Below are 21,345 nucleotides of genomic sequence, written 5' to 3'. Positions count from 1 at the left end.
TGAGTCCACTGGAATCCTTTGTCTAAAGAATTTTTGCGATGACGTTCGTTCAGCTTTCGGGGTGAATTCCTTCGGGCACCCACCACCGATGATTGCCAACGGTTGCTTCGTCTTCACGAATCAGTCCATGGCTTTCCCGGAATGCTTGGCAGCATTGACTGCATGCATTGGAGGTGGAAGAATTGCCCGACTGCTTGGAGGGGGCAACACTTGAGCGGTCACAAAGGCGGCGGCCCAACGCTTATCCTTGAGGCGGTCGCCGACTACCGCCTATGGATTTGGCATGCATATTTCGGCGTTGCTGGATCCAACAACGACTTGAATGTACTATATTCTTCACCACTCTTCACTGATGTGATGAATGGTGTAGCACCGGCGATCGACTTCACCATCAACGGAAATAGCTACCACATGGGTTACTATCTCGCCGATGGTATCTACCCAAGGTGGTCGACTTTCGTGAAGACGTTCAACAACCCGCACGACCTGAGACGGGTTCTTTTTGCTCAGCGTCAAGAGTCCGCACGGAAAGATGTCGAAAGAGCTTTCGGGGTCCTTCAAGCCCGATTCAACATTGTGAAGTCCCCGGCTCGGCTATGGTACGTGAATAATATCGCCGACATCATGTTCACGTGTATTATCTTACACAACATGATTATAGCCGACGAAGGGCCGAGGGCGGCTAGCTTCTACGACGAGGACGAAGCCGGAAGCTCAACAGCGAGGTCTCCCCCACGCCGAGGCGAGCATACGACGGTCGGCCAAAGAATCGAGACAAGGCACACAATGCGCGATACCCGAATCCACAATCAACTACAAGAAGACCTAATCAAACACATGTGGGCGAAATTCGGCAACGCGTAGTGGTTTTTTTAATTTTTAGTATTTTAATTATGTATTTTTAATTTTTTAGGATTTTAATTATGTCGTTTTTATTTTATTTGTCATTTGTAATATTATTTAGGTTTTTTTAATGAATTTTAGTATTATTGAAATGTTATTGTTTAATTGAATTTTAAATTAATTGTGCTCGTACTTGCGGAAAAGCACAGTTGTGGGTGTTGTGCTCTTGCCAGAGAGCAGGCAGAAAAAGTGGGGCCGGGCCCACAACCGTGCCACTGGCAAGAGCACGGTTGTGGATGCTCTTAGGCCACTTTAGTCCAGAAATCTTGGGTACAGAACCGACAGGCCCAGGCCCACGACTGTTAATTGTTCTATCCCTTGCCTTCCTAGCAGCATGCCTCGTCTACTTAATGCGGCAACCACGTAGCAACGGCAAGTCCCCTCCGGGGCCTCCTCGTCTTCCGATCATCGGAAACATGCTCCAACTCGGCCAAAACCCCCACAAGTCCCTCGCCCGCCTGTCCAAAAAATACGGGCCCCTTGATGTCCCTCAAGCTCGGCAACCAGCTCGCCGCAGTCGTCTCCTCGCCCGAACTAGCCAAAGAAGTGCTCCACAAACAAGGCCGTGTCTTCTCGAAGCCCTTCCCTCCGAACGCGGGCTGCGTGCTCGGCCACAACGAGGTCTCGATGAACTTGCTCCCCTCCAGCTCCGAGCGATGGAAGAAACTGCGGTGAGTAGCGAGAGAGAAGCTCTTCTCCAACGCAGCTCTCCAAGCCAGCCAAGAAATCCGGCAGGAGAGGCTGCGAAAGCTCGTCGAATACATCAGCAAGGGCAGCGGAGAGGGCCGAGCAATGAACGTCGGAGAAGCCACCTTCACCACCATGACAAATCTCATGTTTGCTACCCTTTTCTCCATCGAGCTCGTCGAGTTCGCCTCTACCGATGCTGCTACCCCTAAATCGGAATTCAGGGAGCATGTTAATGCCACCACGAGGTACATAGGCTTTCCGAATGTGGCCGATTTCTTCCCCATCTTTGCTCCTTTGGATCCGCAAGGGATGAGGCGAATGCTCACTTATCACCTTGGGAGTCTGCTCGAGTTAGTGCAGGGTTTCATCGAGGAGCGGTTGCAAGCAAGAACGACGTCGTCTTACCAGAAGAAGACCGATTTCCTCGAAACCCTACTAGATCTCTCCGAAGGATCTGAGTATGAGTTAAGCGTTAAGGAAATCAAGCATATGTTTTTGGTAATTAACTAGTCTTTTATTTCATTTTTAGTCGAATTTTGGTCCGTCCAAAATTGGTGCCTTTTACGGTTAATTTTGACCAAACTTTATGATTTTTCCGACAATTTATAATTTAATTTTTCAATATAATTGTGATAAGTTATTTATAACTTGTATTCTATACATGTTAGGACTTAATTATTGCAGGATCGGATACAAGTGCAGGCACATCGGAGTGGGCAATGGCGACAAAATGGCAAAGCTGAAAGCAGAGCTCAAGAGTGTTCTTGGAAGCGTGGAAGAAGCCGACATATCGCGACTCCCATACTTGCAAGCCACCATCAAAGAAGTGTTCCGTTATCACCCCTCGGCGCCTATGTTAGCTCCTCATGCAGCGGAAGAGGACACGGAAGTGAGTGGATATATAATCCCCAAAGACACTAAAATATTTATCAATTTTTGGGCGATTGATGGAAGAATCCAGAGAGTTTTGAGCCTGAACGGTTTTTGGATAGATTTTGAGGGGCAACATTATGAGTTGATCCCCTTTGGTTCAGGACGGAAAATTTGCCCCGGCCGGCATGCCACTAGCTGCAATGTATGGTCTGAACAATGTGTCATAACTTGGATTGGGAGCTTGAAAAGGGTGCTGAATCCAAACAACTTCAAAGAGAGGATGTGTTTGGACTAGCTCTACAAAAGAAAATCCCCCTAAGAGCTATTCCCATCAAAGTTGAATGATGATTGTGTCATATTTGACTTGTTTAAATTGTGTTAAATAAAGTGGCTATATTTCTCACTTCTGATTGCCATTATTCTGATATGATTCTGAATAATATGAGTGAGACTTTTAATGTAAAGAGCTCAATAGAAAGAGTGCCAACATTAGCTTGCCGCAGCTGCAGACTTAAGCATGTGTTTTCTCTTATAAATAAAACTCATGGAAACACTATATAAGAAGCCACATGAGACTAGTGTAATTAAGGTATAACCTTTGTCATGTCATTATCTTATAAATCATGGAACTCCCTCAGAATTTCTTAATCTTTGTGTCCAAAATTAATGCCTCCAACTTAATTAGAACGGAGATAGTATTTTTCTTTTTAACTTTTTATGATATGACTTCAGACACATTTATACCTCAACCTTGCAGATACATCTTTTTTTACGTAATACTACCACTTATCCACTAATTAAAATCACATCCAGCAACATAACTAAATATTCAATGGTATGTAGGAGTCAGGACATACTGTTACGTTATGTCTAACCATAACAAATTGCAGAAAAAAGAGAAACAAAAAGTAAGAGATAATATCTGCAATTGTAAATGATTTGATAGACGACCACATGAAAAAAAAAATCTGGACCACTGAATTTTTTTATTAATATGCTAATTTTATCGTTTATTCAATTAAAGTATGATTTGGTTAATCATCACTCCCTCAGCCATTTCAGTTTGATATCGCCGTAAATAATGAGATGATATTAATTATAGTAGTAGACTGTAGACATGTAGACTAGCACATGAAATTTAAATTTCGTCGAGTAAAAATAAATACTCTTTCCGTTCTATAGTATTGGAGCCATTCCTTTTTTTTTAATAAAAGTTAACATATTTTTTCTCATTTACATTTTCATCTCTCTTACTTTATTCTCTCGATTTTCCTCTCTCCTACTTTATTTTCTTTTTATTTAATACATTACACACATTTTTTTAGGGCACCCACAACGCGTTACGCGGGTGTCCCGCGTTCCGTCACGGAGGGAAGGGACGGCGGCGCGACGCGTTGCAGCGCCCCGTCTCGTCCCCAGCCCGTCACCATCTCGTCCCGCGTTCCGTTGCACCATGACTCGGAACGAGACGTCTCGCCACGCGCCGAGGCAATGTGGCGCGCTCCGGGGCGATGCGTGACGCCCACTCGCCGGCCCCCGAGTGGGTTTCGTCACGCTGACGCAATAATTCATTTTTTTAAAAAAATAAATTTTTAAAAAATATTTTTTATTTATAAAAATTGATTTTTATTTTTAAAAACAATTTTTATAAATAAATGAATACAAGAAATTCGTAATAGTCCATATATATTTGATGGGCTTGCGAATTTATGAAACCATTCTTGGTTGTTTATCTTTTATAGAGACATCCTTGAATGCTTTATGTTCCACTTTCGATGTGGGACAAACTCATTCTTAGTTGTTTCTCTTTTATAGAGACATCCTTGAATGTTTTATGTTCCACTTTCGATGTGAGACAAACTCATTCTTGGTTGTTGTTTCTCTTTTATAGAGACACCCTTGAATGTTTAACTATGTTATATCATCAAAACCTATCCAATTTGTTTAACTATTATTATAAGTTGCATGACTTGTATAAATGTGTTGCATGCAATCTTATAGTTTGACACGTAGAAGTATATTATCTAATATTAAATTGATACAACATTATCCCTTTCCTATAGGATAGTGTGTATTAGCGTGTGAGATACAATTATGAGATTAACCACATATGTTATATATTTCATGCACATTACTCTACTTATATATATATTCCATGCATGCACAATCACTTAATCTACTAAACTATACGTATAATAATACATATAATTAGGCTAACTTAAATATCTAACTAACTATATATTTATGTTTCATTAATTAATATATATATATATATATATATATATACATATTTAACTATATTAATTTCCCCATTATAAATCAAACATCATCTTTTATTTCCATTTCTATAATACAAATAACAAAATACATATGCAAAGATAATCAACTATGCTAATATGCAAAATAATGCATGTTTCGGGTTAGGGATGTCACAATTCTTCCCCTCTTTATGAATTTTATCCGCAAAATTCGCTTTCTCCATGAGTTAATGCATCCAATAAAATCACTAACCCGTAAACAAATGTGGATAGTTCTTTCTCATTTTTTTTTTCAGTTTCCCAAGTAGCCTCTTCGACCCTGATACCGCCAAATAACTTTTACCATTGGAATCTCTTTCCTTCGCAATTGTTTAACCTGTCGGTCTACGATATTAACTGGTTCCTCTATGTAACTCAGATTCTCAGAAATCTGTATATCAGGATCTCTCAGAACATGTGACTGATCAGACCGATAACGTCGAAGCATGCTGACGTGAAAAACATTATGAATCTGCTCTAACTCTGGAGGTAATGCTAACCTGTACGCTAACGGTCCAACTCTTTCGACAATATCATACGTACCAATATAACAAGGACTCAACTTACCTTTATAATTCTTCTGTCTATCCCATGTCGCTTTCAATATGCTTTTAATAATGTCAATCTTGGACAGTTTCTCAAATAATCTCTGACATTTCTAGAATCTCTATATAGAACTTCTACATTTTCTACTATACAATCATAAATGAAACTGGTTAGTATACGCAAACTTTATCAGCAGAATATACTCATCCCCTGAACCCTGAAATTCAATAACATGAGCACAAAATATTTCTTCCAACGTCTTTATAGTTCTCTCTGATCTACCATCTTTCTAAGGGTGAAAAATATTACTAAAATATAATCATGTCTCCATAGATAGTAAATTGCGGACCTCTAGACATAAAAGATAGAATACCATATAATCGTGCTGCATCTTTCGCGTACTTTTCAGCTAAGTGATATAACGAACAACACCATCTTATAGGTAAGAAATGTACTATCGGTGACCCTGTAGGTACACACTGTTCTGCTTTAACCTGTTGACATGTCAAACACCTTGAAACAAACTCTACGACTTTCTTCTTCATCTTCGACCACCAATAATACTTTAATAATGATGTTATTTGCATATGTGTAATCACTCTGCTTGACTTGTAACTCAAAGCATCTCCAACAACATTCGCCTTCTTGACATGGTATTTCGATGGTGCAATCATAATATTTAAGAAACTCCATCTGATGTCTTTTTCTCATATTCAACTCCTTCTAGCTCATCAAATAATTCTATCTCTCATGATTGGCAGAAATTCAAAAAGTCTCTTCATGCAGATAAGGATGCCAAATCTTCAAAATAATATAAAGCTACAAATTCCAAATCATGAACATAATAAGAAATTCTATATACTCGTGATTGTCATGACACATAAGTAGTAAACTTTCCATTTTGTATCAAAAGATAACCAAATTCTGTTGCAAAGCATTACTGTAGATAACATAAGATCATGTATATATGGAAATTGTCAATATATGTGACATAGTCAATCGATGATTCAACTAATCAAAACTGTTTTGACATGCTTCACTCCATATAAGAGAAGAACTCTTCCGTAATAACATCTTCATCAATTCAACCATAATCGAGAATCATTTTCAGTTGATAAATACTTCAATATTCTGTATATCCATTTCTATTCTTCACTCTGATACCATGTGTCCCAATAATACCACATGATCTAGCTAGACTCATACTTACCCAACCTTGCAATAAGTTGTTTATCTCGCAAAACTTGTAATATTGACTGCAAGTGATTAACATGCTCATATGTACTTCGTGAAATATACTAGTACGTCAATAAAAATAATCACTAAGTGATATAGGAATGGTTGAGAGACTTTGTTCATCAATGCCATAAATGATTGTAGGTGCAACAGTTAATTTGAAAAGCATAACCAAAACTCGTAATGGTCGTATCGAGTTTAAAATGGTGTCTCAGCAATATTCTCTTTAGCTATCTTCAACTGATGGTATCTTGATCGAAAATCAGTACTCGAAAACAGTTGCATACATTGAAATTGATCAAATAAGTCTTCTATTCTCGGTAATAGATATTTATTCTTCACAGTCACTTGATTCGACTTCCAATAGTGTATATAATGTCGCAGTGTGTCACCTTTCTTCTTCAAAAATAATATTGGTGCTCTCCAAAGTAAAACATTGAGTCATACATATCTCTTGTCTGACAACTCTTGTAACTATTTATTCAACTCTTGAAACTCTAATCAAGAGATTTGATCAGGATGAATAGAAATAGATACAGTACCTGGTAGTAACTCAATAGTGAATTTTGTCTCTTGATCAGGTGCTAATCAAATCTCCACTTTGAATAAATCGAAAAGCCGATGTAGCTAATATAAGACAAGTTGCAATTTATCGATACCATTAAATATCACTCGATCTCGTCTCGATGATTATATTACCATTTTTTTTCATGATAAGCTACCTTAGTTCGATGAAGCGACAACCAATCTATACTCATGATAATATCAAATTTGTGTATGAACAAGGGAATCAATATCCGCTGGCAGCTCAACTGAATTAACTCGTACCACGCAGTCTAGATAAACCGTGTATACTGAAACAATGCCAGCTCATAATCAACAACAAACATAGTTCTTGTTTAAAGACAGAATCTCTCTTTACTTCATCATCACAATACACTTCTTGCATATATTTATCATTAAATTCTCTAGGAAAATCGCCTAAACTTAGTACCAAAGATTGTATAATAGCTTGTGGGACTGTTTCTCACCAATAGTAAGTATTGCTTCAAAGAAGAGACACTGTATAATCAAAACACTCATCTGACATACAACTCATCTGATTGAACACATGTTCTATCCTTTTCAACCATATCTTGGCCTCGGTCGGATCAGTAGTCTCATAAAGTCACCAATTCCATTTTCGGTGCTATTTAATGTTTCTACCTCTTTGACTCATCATTGGTCTATGTATTTACTGGAAATCACCATATGATGCAATATATATGAGATGTTTCTATAATTAATTGATGATGCAGGGCGGCTGACCCTTCTCTCCTCAGTGAGATAAGATATGTTCATGACAATACAAATGCAAATGAAACTTATAACATAAATGTATCATATGATATACATGAATACTATGTCCCAGCGGGATTCTATCCCCGCTCTGATACCACCTAAACTGTCACACCTCAACCCCTCTGACGTATACTCTTTTAATAAATAAATCCCTTATCATAAAAGCAATCAATACACGTGTCTAATTCATAGAACACCCATATTATACAAGTTCAAACCAACACTTATCCGATACATATTTCAAAATATCCTGTAAAGTAGTGGGACCCTCTCACCACTCTATATACTATATATTTATCAACATGCAAAATGATGAGGAGGAGAATGTTGCCAGTATGCGTCAGCCACCAAACCTGATAACACGTGGAGTTCCTATGACCCATGTCAGTCAAAACTTTACTGCTATCTTATTCCTGAAAAATTTAGTGGTTTATATGAGCCACAACTCAGTATATATAAATTTCCACCTTTAATCTCACATAATACAAGCATCAAGCATATTCTTTTATCAATACATATAATCAGAAACAATATATAACATAATTTAAAAACAAACCATTTCGTATTCATATGCATATGTCACTCTATTCAGTTTATTATTCTGTAACAGTCAAGCCTGGTATCTGCCCGGGATTCCTCTATGACCCAAAGGTCTCTCTGTATTTGGACTCATAGGTCCCTCTGTATTTGGACTCATAGGTCCCTCTAAAATTTCAAATCCAGTACAAGGCTGTCACAGCTCCTCTTTAATCCAATGATTCACATAATCAGTATCATAAACGTATCATTTGCACCAATAACATATCCATATCATATTCCATCAAATTATCCAATATATCTAAACAAACACGTCCATTTCAGCAATCAAATATTCATATCATATTCGACCATCAAAATCACACAATTCATAATCATATCAATTTCACACCATATAATCCAATAATTCACTCCAATTCAACATATAATAATCAACCACATAACACATGTAAAACTAAAAGTGTGATTTATACACTTGGTTGTGAAGATAATCATCTGCGACCCTCTGACCATTTCTTTCTCTCTTTTTTTTTGTTCCCTCCCTTCCCCTTATAAAAGAACTAGCTTTATAAAAACAACTTTTCCTTGATTTTTTTAAAGCATAATAGTTCGAATAAGGCCACGTATATGTTATATCATCAAAACCTATCCAATTTGTTTAACTATTAATATAAGTTGCATGACTTGTATAAATGTGTTGCATGCAATCTTATAGTTTGACACGTAGAAGTATATTATCTAATATTAAATTGATACAACATCATCCCTTTCCTATAGGATAGTGTGTATTAGCGGGTGAGATACAATTATGAGATTAACTACATATGTGTATATATTTCATGCACAGTACTCTACTTATATATATATTCCATGCATGCATAATCACTTAATCTACTAAACTATACGTATAATACATATAATTAGGCTAACTTAAATATCTAACTAACTATATATGTATGTTTCATTAATTAATATATATATACATACTTAACTATATTAATTTCCCCATTATAAATCAAACATCATCTTTTATTTCCATTTCTATAATACAAATAAAAAAATACATATGCAAAGATAATCAACTATGCTAATATGCAAAATAATGCATGTTTCGGGTTAGGGATGTCACAGTTTTATATTCCACTTTCGATGTGGGACAAACTCATTCTTGGTTGTTTCTCTTTTATAGAGACATCCTTGAATGTTTTATGTTCCACTTTCGATGTGGGACAAACTCATTCTTGGTTGTTTCTTTTTCATAGAGACATCCTTGAATGTTTTATGTTCCACTTTTCATGTGGGACAAACTCATTCTTGGTTGTTTCTCTTTTATAGAGACATCCTTGAATGTTTTATATTCCACTTTCGATGTGGGATTTTAATTATGTCTTTTTCTATTTTTTAAATTATGTCATTTTTATTTTTTTAGGATTTTAATTATGTCTTTTTCTATTTTTTTGAATTTTAAGTTGTAATGTTATTTTAATTTTAATGAAGTGTGTTTTTTTAATTGAATTTGTTGGAAAAAAAATGAAATTGAATGAATAGTAATTTAAGGGACGGAGGGTTGCAGGTTCCGTCCCTTAGTTAAGGGATGGAGTAAAAAAGTACAGTGGGGCCAGCAAATAGTGTTTGATGGGACGGTATAGTGACAGCATTGTAGATGACCTTAATCTCCACTCCGAAAAGAAATGCATCAACTACTATATAACGTCGGAAGTAATATTCTAGAAAAAGTAGAATATATGCAAAGGTTTGGTGGACCGTGAAATTTGGTCGACTAATATATTCTGAATTATTAGAAATATTCACACTTGAAATTGGCACTATTAGTCAAGAATATCATCTATCTTCTACTAGTATTTTAATATCAATCTTTTATATCCTCATCCATACCATGAGACCTGTCATGAAATTTAGCTATGCATATCCATGGCATTTTGGGATACATTAAAAATGTTAAGAAAAACCAAACAGTCGTAGTGATGTTGGCAGCACATGACTGCGGTGATCTTGAGGTTACGGTTCAAACCCCACCATCCGCTAGGAGACTTTCAGCCTTCGTGCGCAAACCCGATCGAACTGGATTAGTCAGATTCCATCAAAGACGGGCTTAGTATACCTGTGGTAAAAAAAAATGGAAGTAAATTTTGGTCTAAACGTCTGTTAATTAACTAATTTGGTCTATACACCATTTTGTCTTTCACTACCAAGTGGGATATTAGAGTATGTAACAATCGATCACCCTTAAGCGCCAACGTCCTCGTTGGTCGCACCATGTTGATGACGGGTGGTTCTTTTCCGGGCCACCGCTTTGTGGGCCACTACTCCGAGTTCTCGTTGGTGATGGCAGATTCTTCACTCGACCAAACTCCGAGTCAACCTCAAATGTACTCGTTGGTTAGGGCGAGTTCTTTGCCCGGTCACCACTACGAATGGTTTGGGCTCAAAATGAAAGCACCAATGTTACATAATCTCAGATAGGAGAACTCATCCTCAAAAACTAACCTTTTAAATGAGAGAACTCATTTGGTTTATAAATCCCACATCAGTTACCTTTTTACAACCAATGTGGGACAATAGAGTATGCAACACTAACCCTCAATGTGTGTGTTGTTACATAATTATGCATCGGTGTGTATGCATACATATCAAGAAAAAAGGAAACAGATCTAATCCCTCCTTCAAAAAGTAACTCAACCATACCGCAATCCCAACAGCTAGTTGGGTGTTTCACAATCAGCACCAACTTCACAACTGCAGCCCTCTGCTCGAAACAGAACACTTCACAGTTCCAGTTTTGCTTGGCCACATTCAACACACTTACTTACTTACTTACAATATTATACATTAAAAAATACTTTCATTCTAAGAATGCCATTAATATTATACATTATAAAATACGTTCATCCTAAGAATGGCATCAATATTATACATTAAAAAGTTAATACTTTCATTAGTTGGTTCAAACCGGACTCCTATTCAGGTGGAGAATAATAGCTATAGTATATTTTGTCAGCACCCTAAGTCCATTCAAATATATGGATTAGGGTGTCCACTGTAAGGCGGACACGCCCAATAGCCCCGCCTCAGTTTTTGTCCATAGCCCCAAAATTCTATTTCCGCCAGTGGACACCTCCAATAGCCCCCAAATTTTATAATCAATTTTTATTTTTAAATATTTTTTAGTTTCAATCAAGTGTAATTTAAATAATCGCAGTGTAAATAACTAGAATACGAGGTAATTAGGGCCGAATATTCGTTGTATTGCAAACCGGTAAAATTATACACTGAATAATTAAAATAAAATACAGATAGTGAGTCGGGTGATTCGTCGTCTCCTCGGTGCATTTTTTAGAGAGTGGTTGTGTAGATAGTGAGTGGATGGATTTTGTGAAAATGGTGAAAAATAGGTGGTGTGAAGTGGTATTTATAGAGGAAAAAAAAAATTTATTTCACGCCGCATGCGCCGCGGTGGAACTTCCCACTATAGTCGCCGCGCCTATAGGCGCGGCTATGTCCACCCCAGCCCCGTCCTCGCCCCGCACACGTCGATCGCTCGTCCGCCCCCCCCGCCCACGTCCGCCGCGTCCGCCCCCGGGGCGGACAACTCCCCCACTATAAGGCGCCCGCCTACTGCCCCAACCCGCGGCTATAGCTGCGGGCGTCCCATAGTGGACACTCTTATAATGCTACATTTGTCAGGCACCTTAAGTCAATTCAAATAAACATGTTGTAAGAAAGTCTTAAGGATAATAAATTTAAGATTAAAGGCCCATTTTGGTCTTAACATATTGCGATTTTTTTATTTTGGTCCAAAATATTATCTTTTGAATTATTCGGTCCCTCACAAATAAAAACGGGTCACATTTGGTCCATTTTGGACGGTTCCGTCAAAAATTTGACAGTCAACGAATTTTAAACCTATTTTGACTGAATTAACAAGTTATAATTAATTTATTTAATTTACCAGAAAATAAAATATACTATTATTCAATAAAAAAATATTATTCTCATTGTTTTTCTTCCTCTCAAACTGAAATTAATGAAGCATCCCTCCTCACTTAAGTCAACGCTCCTCCTCTACCCCTTTCTGTCAATTTTGCCGACCGCCGTTCACTGCCCTCATACCAACTCCAACGGGGCACTAACCGTGGCCGGCGTGTGAGCCAAAACTCTCTCTGTTTCACCACAGCCTCTACTTCGCCTCTCTTCTTGTCTGGTCCATCGCCGGCGTGTGGCGGTGAGGCGCCTCCCTCCTCTTTTCCCAATTGCCCTCACTCTATCCCTTTCTCTCTCAACCTCACCGCAGCGCCTCTCGGACAGCCTAGTCGAAACCACCCCCGTCTTCGGTGAGCGGCGGCACGCAGTGTTGGTCTCACTCCTCATCGCGAATCGGAGATGAAGCTCGACTGTGGCAGTTCAACCAACGCTGTCGTGTCCTTCGTGCTTCAGCCGTGGGGTGCTGCCTACCGTCAATCCCTAACTCCTCGCTGGTTCTCTCGCCATAGCCGCTGCTATTCGAACAGCCGGCTCGCATCTTGGTCCGACAGCCCCCAAACTTCGATTAAAGGTTCGTTCTTAGCGACAGGGGATCTCCAAACTTGCGTGCTGACTTGAGGGAGGATCAATTTTTGAAATACCCTATTTTCAATTTGAGGGAGAGTGCAGTGATGGGAATGAGAATTTTTTGGTAAATAATATATTTAAATTTTTGGTAAATTAATTCATTTTAATTAATCCAGTCAAAACATGCATAATAAAATATATTTATTAACTTAATCCGGTTAAAATAGGTTTAAAATTCGTTGACTGTCAAATTTTTGACAGAACCGTCCAAAATGGACCAAATGTGACCTGTTTTTATTTGTGAGAGACCGAATAATTCAAAAGATAATGTTTTGGACCAAAATAAAAAAAATCGCAATATGTTAAGGACCAAAATAGTCCTTTAGTTTAAATTTAAACAGTGCTTAGTCAACCAAGGCAATTTAATGACTTTCTATCTATAAATAAACTGTGGTTAGCCTTACAAAAAGAAAAACAAACCAAACCAAAAATGCAACTCATGATTGTTCTATCCCTTGCCTTCCTAGCAGCATGCCTCGTCTACTCAAGGTGGAAACCACGTAGCAACGGCAAGTCCCCTCCGGGGCCTCCTCGTCTTCCGATCATCGGAAACATGCTCCAACTCGGCAAAAACCCCCACAAGTCCCTCGCCCGCCTGTCCAAAATATACGGCCCCTTGATGTCCCTCAAGCTCGGCAACCAGCTCGCCGCGGTCGTCTCCTCGCCCGAACTAGCCAAAGAAGTGCTCCACAAACAAGGCCGTGTCTTCTCGAAGCCCTTCCCTCCGAACGCGGTCTCCGTGCTCGGCCACAACGAGGTCTCGATGAACTTGCTCCCCTCCAGCTCCGAGCTATGGAAGAAACTGCGGCGAGTAGCAAGAGAGAAGCTCTTCTCCAACGCAGCTCTCCAAGCCAGCCAAGAAATCCGGCAGGAGAGGCTGCGAAAGCTCGTCGAATACATCAGCAAGTGCAGCGGAGAGGGCCGAGCAATGAACGTCGGAGAAGCCACCTTCACCACCATGACAAATCTCATGTTTGCTACCCTTTTCTCCATCGAACTCGACGAGTTCGCCTCTACCGATGCTGCTACCCCTAAATTGGAATTCAGGGAGCATGTTAATGCCATCACGAGATACATGGGCGTTCCAAATCTGGCCGATTTCTTCCCCATCTTTGCTCCTTTGGATCCGCAAGGGATGAGGCGAAATCTCACTTATCACCTCAGGAGTCTGCTCGAGTTGGTGCAGGGTTTCATCGATGAGCGGTTGCAGGCAAGAACGACGTCGTCTTACCGGAAGAAGACGGATTTCCTCGAAACCCTACTCGACATGTCTCAAGGAAATGAGTATGCTTTAAGTGTTAGAGAGATTAAGCATTTGTTTGTGGTACGTGACTTACTACTCTTTAATTTTTTTTTATCATTGGCAAATTGTTGAGAAATTATGGTATGTCCTGCAAATATGAAAATCGGACAGAAAAACCGTAAAGTTTGAATTAGCTCGCTGATAATATCCTACCGTAAGAAAAAATTTGTTATTATATCAGCCAAAAAATTGTGTCACCACAGGTGAATCAAATAAATTAAATATAAAGAAAATAGTTTCGTTTGGTTAAAAAAAAACATCAACAATATGGTACGTGTATGCGATCGGATTTTTTCGCCTGATGATAATTGCGAACAAGATTGATTTTTCTATCTGATTTTCAATTTTCAAATGTGTGGGACAAGCTAGGATTTGGCCTTGAATTTTTTGTCCATCAATTTGGCCTTTAATTTTTGAATGTTTAGTGATGAATTAGTTCTAACTCGTCTTCTATACACACTAGGATTTAATTATTGCTGGATCAGACACAAGTGCAGCCACATCGGAATGGGCAATGGTGGAATTACTACTCCACCCCGACACAATGGCGAAGCTGAAAGCAGAACTCAAGAGCGTTCTTGGAGGCAAGAAAATAGTGGAAGAAACCGACATCTCGCGACTTCCATACTTGCAAGCCACCATCAAAGAATTGCTTCGATATCATCCCGTCGCGCCACTGTTATCTCCACATGTCGCGGAGCGGGAAACTGAAGTGAATGGATATATAATCCCTAAAGACACTAAGGTATTTGTCAACTTTTGGGCTATTTCTAGAGATCCAAACATATGGAAGAATCCAGATAGTTTTGAGCCTGAGCGATTTTTGGATAGTGAAATAGATTTTCGAGGGCAACATTATGAGTTGATCCCCTTCAGTTCGGGGCGGAGAAATTGCCCTGGCATGCCGCTAGCTAGCCGCATGCTGCCATGCATGGTCGCAACAATGTGTCATAACTTCGACTGGGAACTTGAAATAGGGAACGAATCGAAACAACTCCAAAGAGAAGATGTGTTTGGGCTAGCTCTACAAAAGAAAACCCCCCTAAGAGCTATTCCCATCAAGGTTTAATGCCAATTAATGTCATGTATGACTAAATTAGCTTAATACGTTATGCTTGCTTTAGAAATAATAAGGGAGAAATAAATTGGCTTATATGCTTGCTTTAGAAATTATAAGAGACAGGTATCTCCCTTTCAGTCTCTCCAGAGCCTTTGTCTTAGTGGCAAGAAGCTTAGATATTATCGTATGAGGTGTCAGTTGTAATTTCCTCCTTTCTATAGGAGTTTATTTTATAAAAAAAAAATATCTCCCTTTCGGTGTCTATACTTTCAATTGTTTAATACTGTTATTTTCTTCAACGAATGTTTTTATATGTTTTAAAATTGAAGAATATTAGTTACATTTATATTAGTTACGACATATATCAAATTAACCATTTTTAAATCATGACTTTGAAACTTTCAGATGGAACTTGGGAGAAAATATTCAAAGTTATACAAAAGAAAAATTAAATATGTGGAAACAATTTTCCCGCCAAAACTGTGCCACATGGCATCCCATAAAACTCTCCCTTTATATATTTATATACACCTAAGAATAATCACAGTCGTTATTTTCTAGATATTTTGTTTACTTTAAATGCTTGTCATATTTTCTACTTTAATCAATGACCTACAACACATCAAATTATACGACAAGAAAAGAGAAAGGAGCTATAAATGAACACTTTCAATATGTCCTTGAACTTTCCTAATACTATGAATTTGCCCCAAATCTTAAACACTCTTATAGTTTATAGTCAATGAATTACTTCTAATAACCAATTTATGGTAAATCTTTTGGCCAGTTTAATAAAATAAATAACTCATCTATTCTAAAATGTGTTTATCATATGGGACGTCATCTACAACGCAGTGACATTGAATCCCCGCGAACCGGTGGAACCGGCCGGTCCGACCGTGAATCGAAACCGGTTTTCACTTTTTCAAAATATTTTTTTAAGATTTGTTGTTGCTAGTACTTGAACACATGATCTAATCTATAAATACCTACTCCCTTACCACTCTACCACATGGTCATTTTGAAATATTATGAACATTAATTATCCTTATACATTAAATCTGAAATTCTTTTTCCACCGAAACTAATAATTCATTTTAATTTTATATTCTTTTAAGAAATTGTTAATTATAATATATTTCTTATATTTTAATTATACTTTTACGATCACTAATATTTTACAATATAGGAGTTTATAATTATACATAGAGTCTAATACTAGTTTTTAATATTGTGTATTATAATTTATTATTGTATTTAAACTTAACGTCATTAAATATTCTAATATACTTAGTACAAGACTTGTTTTCTATAATAATACTATTAAATGTATAATACTATAATATTTATTGATAAAATATTTAATTAAATTTTATTATTTACTAATAAATAAATAAATATATATATATACACAGTATTACAAGTCAACCAATGGTTCGACCAGTGAACCGGTTGAACCAGTGAACCAGTAAGGACGCCGGTTCGCTTGCCGGTCTGGTTTTTAAAATATTGCATTTAGGGCATTACACTTGAAACGAGAGAAAAAAAAATGCACTACAAGATTAAAATATATGCATATATTAAACATAAATCTACATAAATTACAAGATAGGAGAGCATTAGGATGTCAACGTCCTTTTTTGTAAATACTAATCTCATTCATTAGATTTAGATTTAGATGATTAAGATCTCATCTAGCATGTGTTTTCGGTGTACATTAACGGGCAGATTAGTCATTAGATTAATCTTTTGCACGATTTGAGGATAGCATGATTGACGAATACATTAACCTTTCAAACACACCATTAATTTTAAAATTCCATTTTCCTTCCTTCTCGGCGTCTGCGTAAACCAAAGAACAAAACCCTACTTCCATCAGTGTTTTGAAAACAGGACCGGACCGGCCGGTTGGACCGATGCTCAGTCCAATCTGATTGACCACTTTAAACCGGCGGGAGATTGAGCCATTTTGGACCAGATGAACCGGACGGTTCGACCGGGAACCGGTTTTCAATATTTTAACCTAAATTTGTGGCCAATGTGATTCGAACCATAGACCTCTTGTGTATAAGTCCAACTGCATTACCACTCCACCACTTCAATTGTTGTAATATAACAATAACTTTAGTTATTCTTATAATCAATGAATAAATTTCATTCATTATATGATTAATTATTACTTTTATAAATTGATTAATTAGTTATAATTAATTGTAAATAAAATATGTTATTATATATTTATTATTTAATAAAATTTAATAGTAATTTATTACACTAAAATTGAATATTGTCATATATATACATATATATTTAATTAAATATAAGTTTTAATATATTAGGTGCATATTTATATAATTATATTTATATTTCACTAAAATTTAATTATACTTATCCACAATTAAGTTTAATAATATTTTATTATTCACTAAATTATATATTTATATATATGAATTTGATCAAAACTACATTTATTTATATAATAAATTTGATGTATTTATATAATATATATTTAATTATATTTGCTACAGTAAAATGGTCCGACCAGTGGTTGGACCGGTCCGACCAGTTGAACCGTGAACCAGTAGCTTCGCCAGTTCGCTTGCCGGTCCGGTTTTTAAAACATTGACTTCCATTGTAGCCGGTCTTTTCTGGAGAAGTCGACACTGGGTCTTCTTCTCTGACATTTTTGTTTTAATTTTAGAGGTAGCGAAATTTCTTTAATTTTAGTGTAAATACATTAATGGCGATTGCAACTTTCAGGTCAATGTTCTCGCATCCACACAATATGAGATTTTAGTTGGAATCGTGCTCGGTCAATTGACTTTGACCGAGTTTGAATGTGACGAAACATTTACTTTGTGTGAAATTAAATGATATAGCGTCGATCGACGTTCATAGTAGATGACCGTGATATATTTAATTTTTCTAAGCGGATTCACGATGAGTGACAAATAATGGGTTACAGTTGGTCACAATTACAAGCTTTGATAAAAAAACTAAGGGACTAATTAATACTCCTAGTAGGCATGCGCATGGGTCGGAAACCGCCGGTTCCGGTTCATGAACCGGCGGTTCACGGTTCATCATTAGCATGAACCGGAACCGGCCCGCCAAGGGTTCCGGCGGTTCCGGTTCCGGTTTAAAAAACTGCCGGTTCACGAGGCGGTTCAAAACCGCCGGTTTTTTGCCTGAACCGCCGGTTCCGGGCCGGTTCGGCGGTTCGTAATTATTTTTTTGCATTTTTTATTTGTTTATCTATGAAATGTGCGTAAATTAAATTCAAAAAAACACGATGAAAGTTACAATTTTATCGAGATTACAAGTTACTACAATTACAAATCACAAAAAGCTTGAAGTCTTGAAGTCTTAAACAAAAATTTAAATATAACGAGACTACTAGTCTACAACTACAACGAAGCTAATTACAAATTACAAAAAAAGGAGATCTTTCTACATAACTAAATTGAGGACATATTTAGCTATTCAACCTTAAATGTTGAGTTTAGTCTAACAATCAACAATTATAGTAGAATTGTCAAAAGTTTCTCGAATTTAGCCTTATAGAGAAATCTACTTCATCGACTAGAGTATATACAAATACAATTGTTTAATTGTATTTGAATATTCTTAAACTAGAAACAAATGGAAAAAAAAAAGAAATAAAGGAAAAAGGACTTGAGCTCAACTTAAATTTAAAATTTAAGATGAGGTGCATACGTATCTCTAGTTCTCATTTGCATTAGGGAATCAAAGCCCACGTAGTTCTCTTACCTTACTTACCTATTTGGCTTGGCCGGCGGCTGACGGTTGGCCTACGATTCATCCCCGTTGAATTCTTCTTGTGATCCCTCCTGACGATCATCCCAATCATTTTCTTGTTCTCTGACGTCAGCTTTGACCCAATCATCAAGTAACATGACGACTTCCATATTTTTCACGGAGAGCTTACTTCTTGATTCATCCAATACACGTTAGCCAACACTAAAAGCGGACTCAACCGCGACAATGGAAGTCGGAACAGAAAAAATCTCCTTGGCCATTGACGCAAGTATGGGAAAATCTTTCTAGTGTGTTCCCCACCAATCGAGGACGTCGATTTAGGCGGGAGGAGTAGGACCTTCATCACCAAAGGAAAAGAGTGAATCGAAATATAAATCTAACTCACTTACCATACCTGAGGTCGACCTTCCGTCGGTGTTGTAGTTGTATAGATCGACTAATTGGGATTACGCGTCGGGAGCCAAAGTTATGTTGTTGAGGAGGGGGAGGTCTTCTGACTTGGTGGGTATTGTTATACTTGGTTTCATATTCGGTGTAGAGAGCACGTAAGTTAAACTCGAAGGTTTGTTGGATAATTGACCGGTTTGAGAGGTTTATTTGAAATGTTTCTGAGAGATCTACTCTGAATTCGTCACTGGTATCCAATTGCAATGCTTTAAGTGGACCAAGATCAATAGAACTCAAATTGTTATAATAAAAATCTAAAATCCTGGAGGTACCGGCTAATTTTCATTTTGGATCTAAGACCTTTGCAATCAAAAACACTGTTGGAATCTCACTGAAATACTTAAGCCATTTCTCAATCATATAATATCAAACACACATCAATTCAGGTGAAGAGTAAGCATTTTTCATCGCAGTTTTAAAACCAAGTGATGTATACGTGCAATGCTCTAAAACACGAATAACAGTGCAATAATAAACACCCGATAATTCAACAGTTGCATTTTTGAAATATTTGAACAATTTAAATAAAGCCACGCTATGATCCCAACAACTATGCGAAAGATATAAATCAGAAACGGGATAGGTTCTAAAAAATCACACAAAGAATCTTTATGCGTAAAAGTATAATTTAGACAATCATATGTCGAATTCCATCTATTAGACACATCCATGGTACAATTCGTATATCTTACATTCTTTTGATGACAATACTTCTTCCAAGCTTTGCCAATAGGTGGCTTTTGATGGATTAATGTATTGCAGTTCTAATAGGACTAACATGCTTTTGCCATAATTCAAGCGCATCTTGTACACATAAATTCAAAATATGACATATGCATCTTTGATGAAAATACTTACCTCCAATAACCGGAGCACAAGCCTCAATCAAGTCATTAATACTTGCAGTGTTAGCAGTTGCATTATCAAAACCAACAGAAAATATCTTATTGCATAATTGAAATTCATTCAAAACTTGAATAATTAAAGAAACAATTTCGGGTGCAGTGTGTGGTGTCTCAAATTCCCTAAAACCAATTAAACGTTTGTTCAAAGTCCAACTATTGTCCACAAAGTGAACCGTAATGCCCATGTATGAATCCCGGTTAAAACAATCAGTCCAACATCTGAGCAAATGTTCACTTTGTGTCCCAAGTTTAGTAAATAACGTGATAATTCAACTTTTTTCTCCAAACATTGTCTAACGGTAGATCGTTGAACGGTCATTCGACCTACTCTTTTGATAGCTACGTTCAAACCACTTTGCATAGTAACCTCATATTTTTTGTCTTCATAAACATTAAAAGGAAAATGCTTCATTGCAGCCCATCTAGTCATAACGACAGCAAAATATTTTTGATCATATTTAAAAAGAGGCGTACCTGACGAACATGAGCCACCGGGTTGGAAGTTTAGTTGGGTTTGGGTAGAGGTAGTGTGCCACATTCTACCGGATGCTTTGTCACCAAATGACGACAGAGGGTGCCATATCCCCCACCACTCGCAAATTTGTAGACTTTATCACAATAGTTACAATATGCATGAAAAGTCGATGTCTCTTATTGAGAATGCGGATCATGACGACTTGGAATCACCACCGGGACCTTCTTGTAGTGTTTAACAAAAATATCAGATTTCAAAGTTTTTGTAGTGTTAGTGGGTGGAGGGGGAGGAGGCATGTCCTCATTTCCGCCGGTGCTAGACGG

General features: G+C 37.4%; 1 protein-coding gene and 1 pseudogene across 1 annotated transcript; both read left to right on the top strand.

Annotated features, from left to right (window-relative positions):
• Nucleotides 1-1,139: 1,139 nt before the first annotated feature.
• LOC121765689 lies at nucleotides 1,140-2,811 on the top strand (annotated as a pseudogene).
• A 10,671-nt stretch (nucleotides 2,812-13,482) lies between these two features.
• LOC121764980 (carnosic acid synthase-like) lies at nucleotides 13,483-15,424 on the top strand. The gene is made up of 2 exons (XM_042161010.1): nucleotides 13,483-14,376; nucleotides 14,819-15,424. The coding sequence occupies exons 1-2, from the start codon at nucleotides 13,483-13,485 to the stop codon at nucleotides 15,422-15,424; spliced, it is 1,500 nt and encodes a 499-aa protein (XP_042016944.1).
• Nucleotides 15,425-21,345: the final 5,921 nt, after the last annotated feature.

Source organism: Salvia splendens, chromosome 14 (genome assembly GCF_004379255.2).
Source record: "Salvia splendens isolate huo1 chromosome 14, SspV2, whole genome shotgun sequence".
In the NCBI taxonomy this organism is placed as follows: Eukaryota; Viridiplantae; Streptophyta; class Magnoliopsida; order Lamiales; family Lamiaceae; genus Salvia; species Salvia splendens.
Note: the sequence above shows the minus strand (reverse complement) of the source record. Positions and strands in the feature narration are given on the sequence as shown.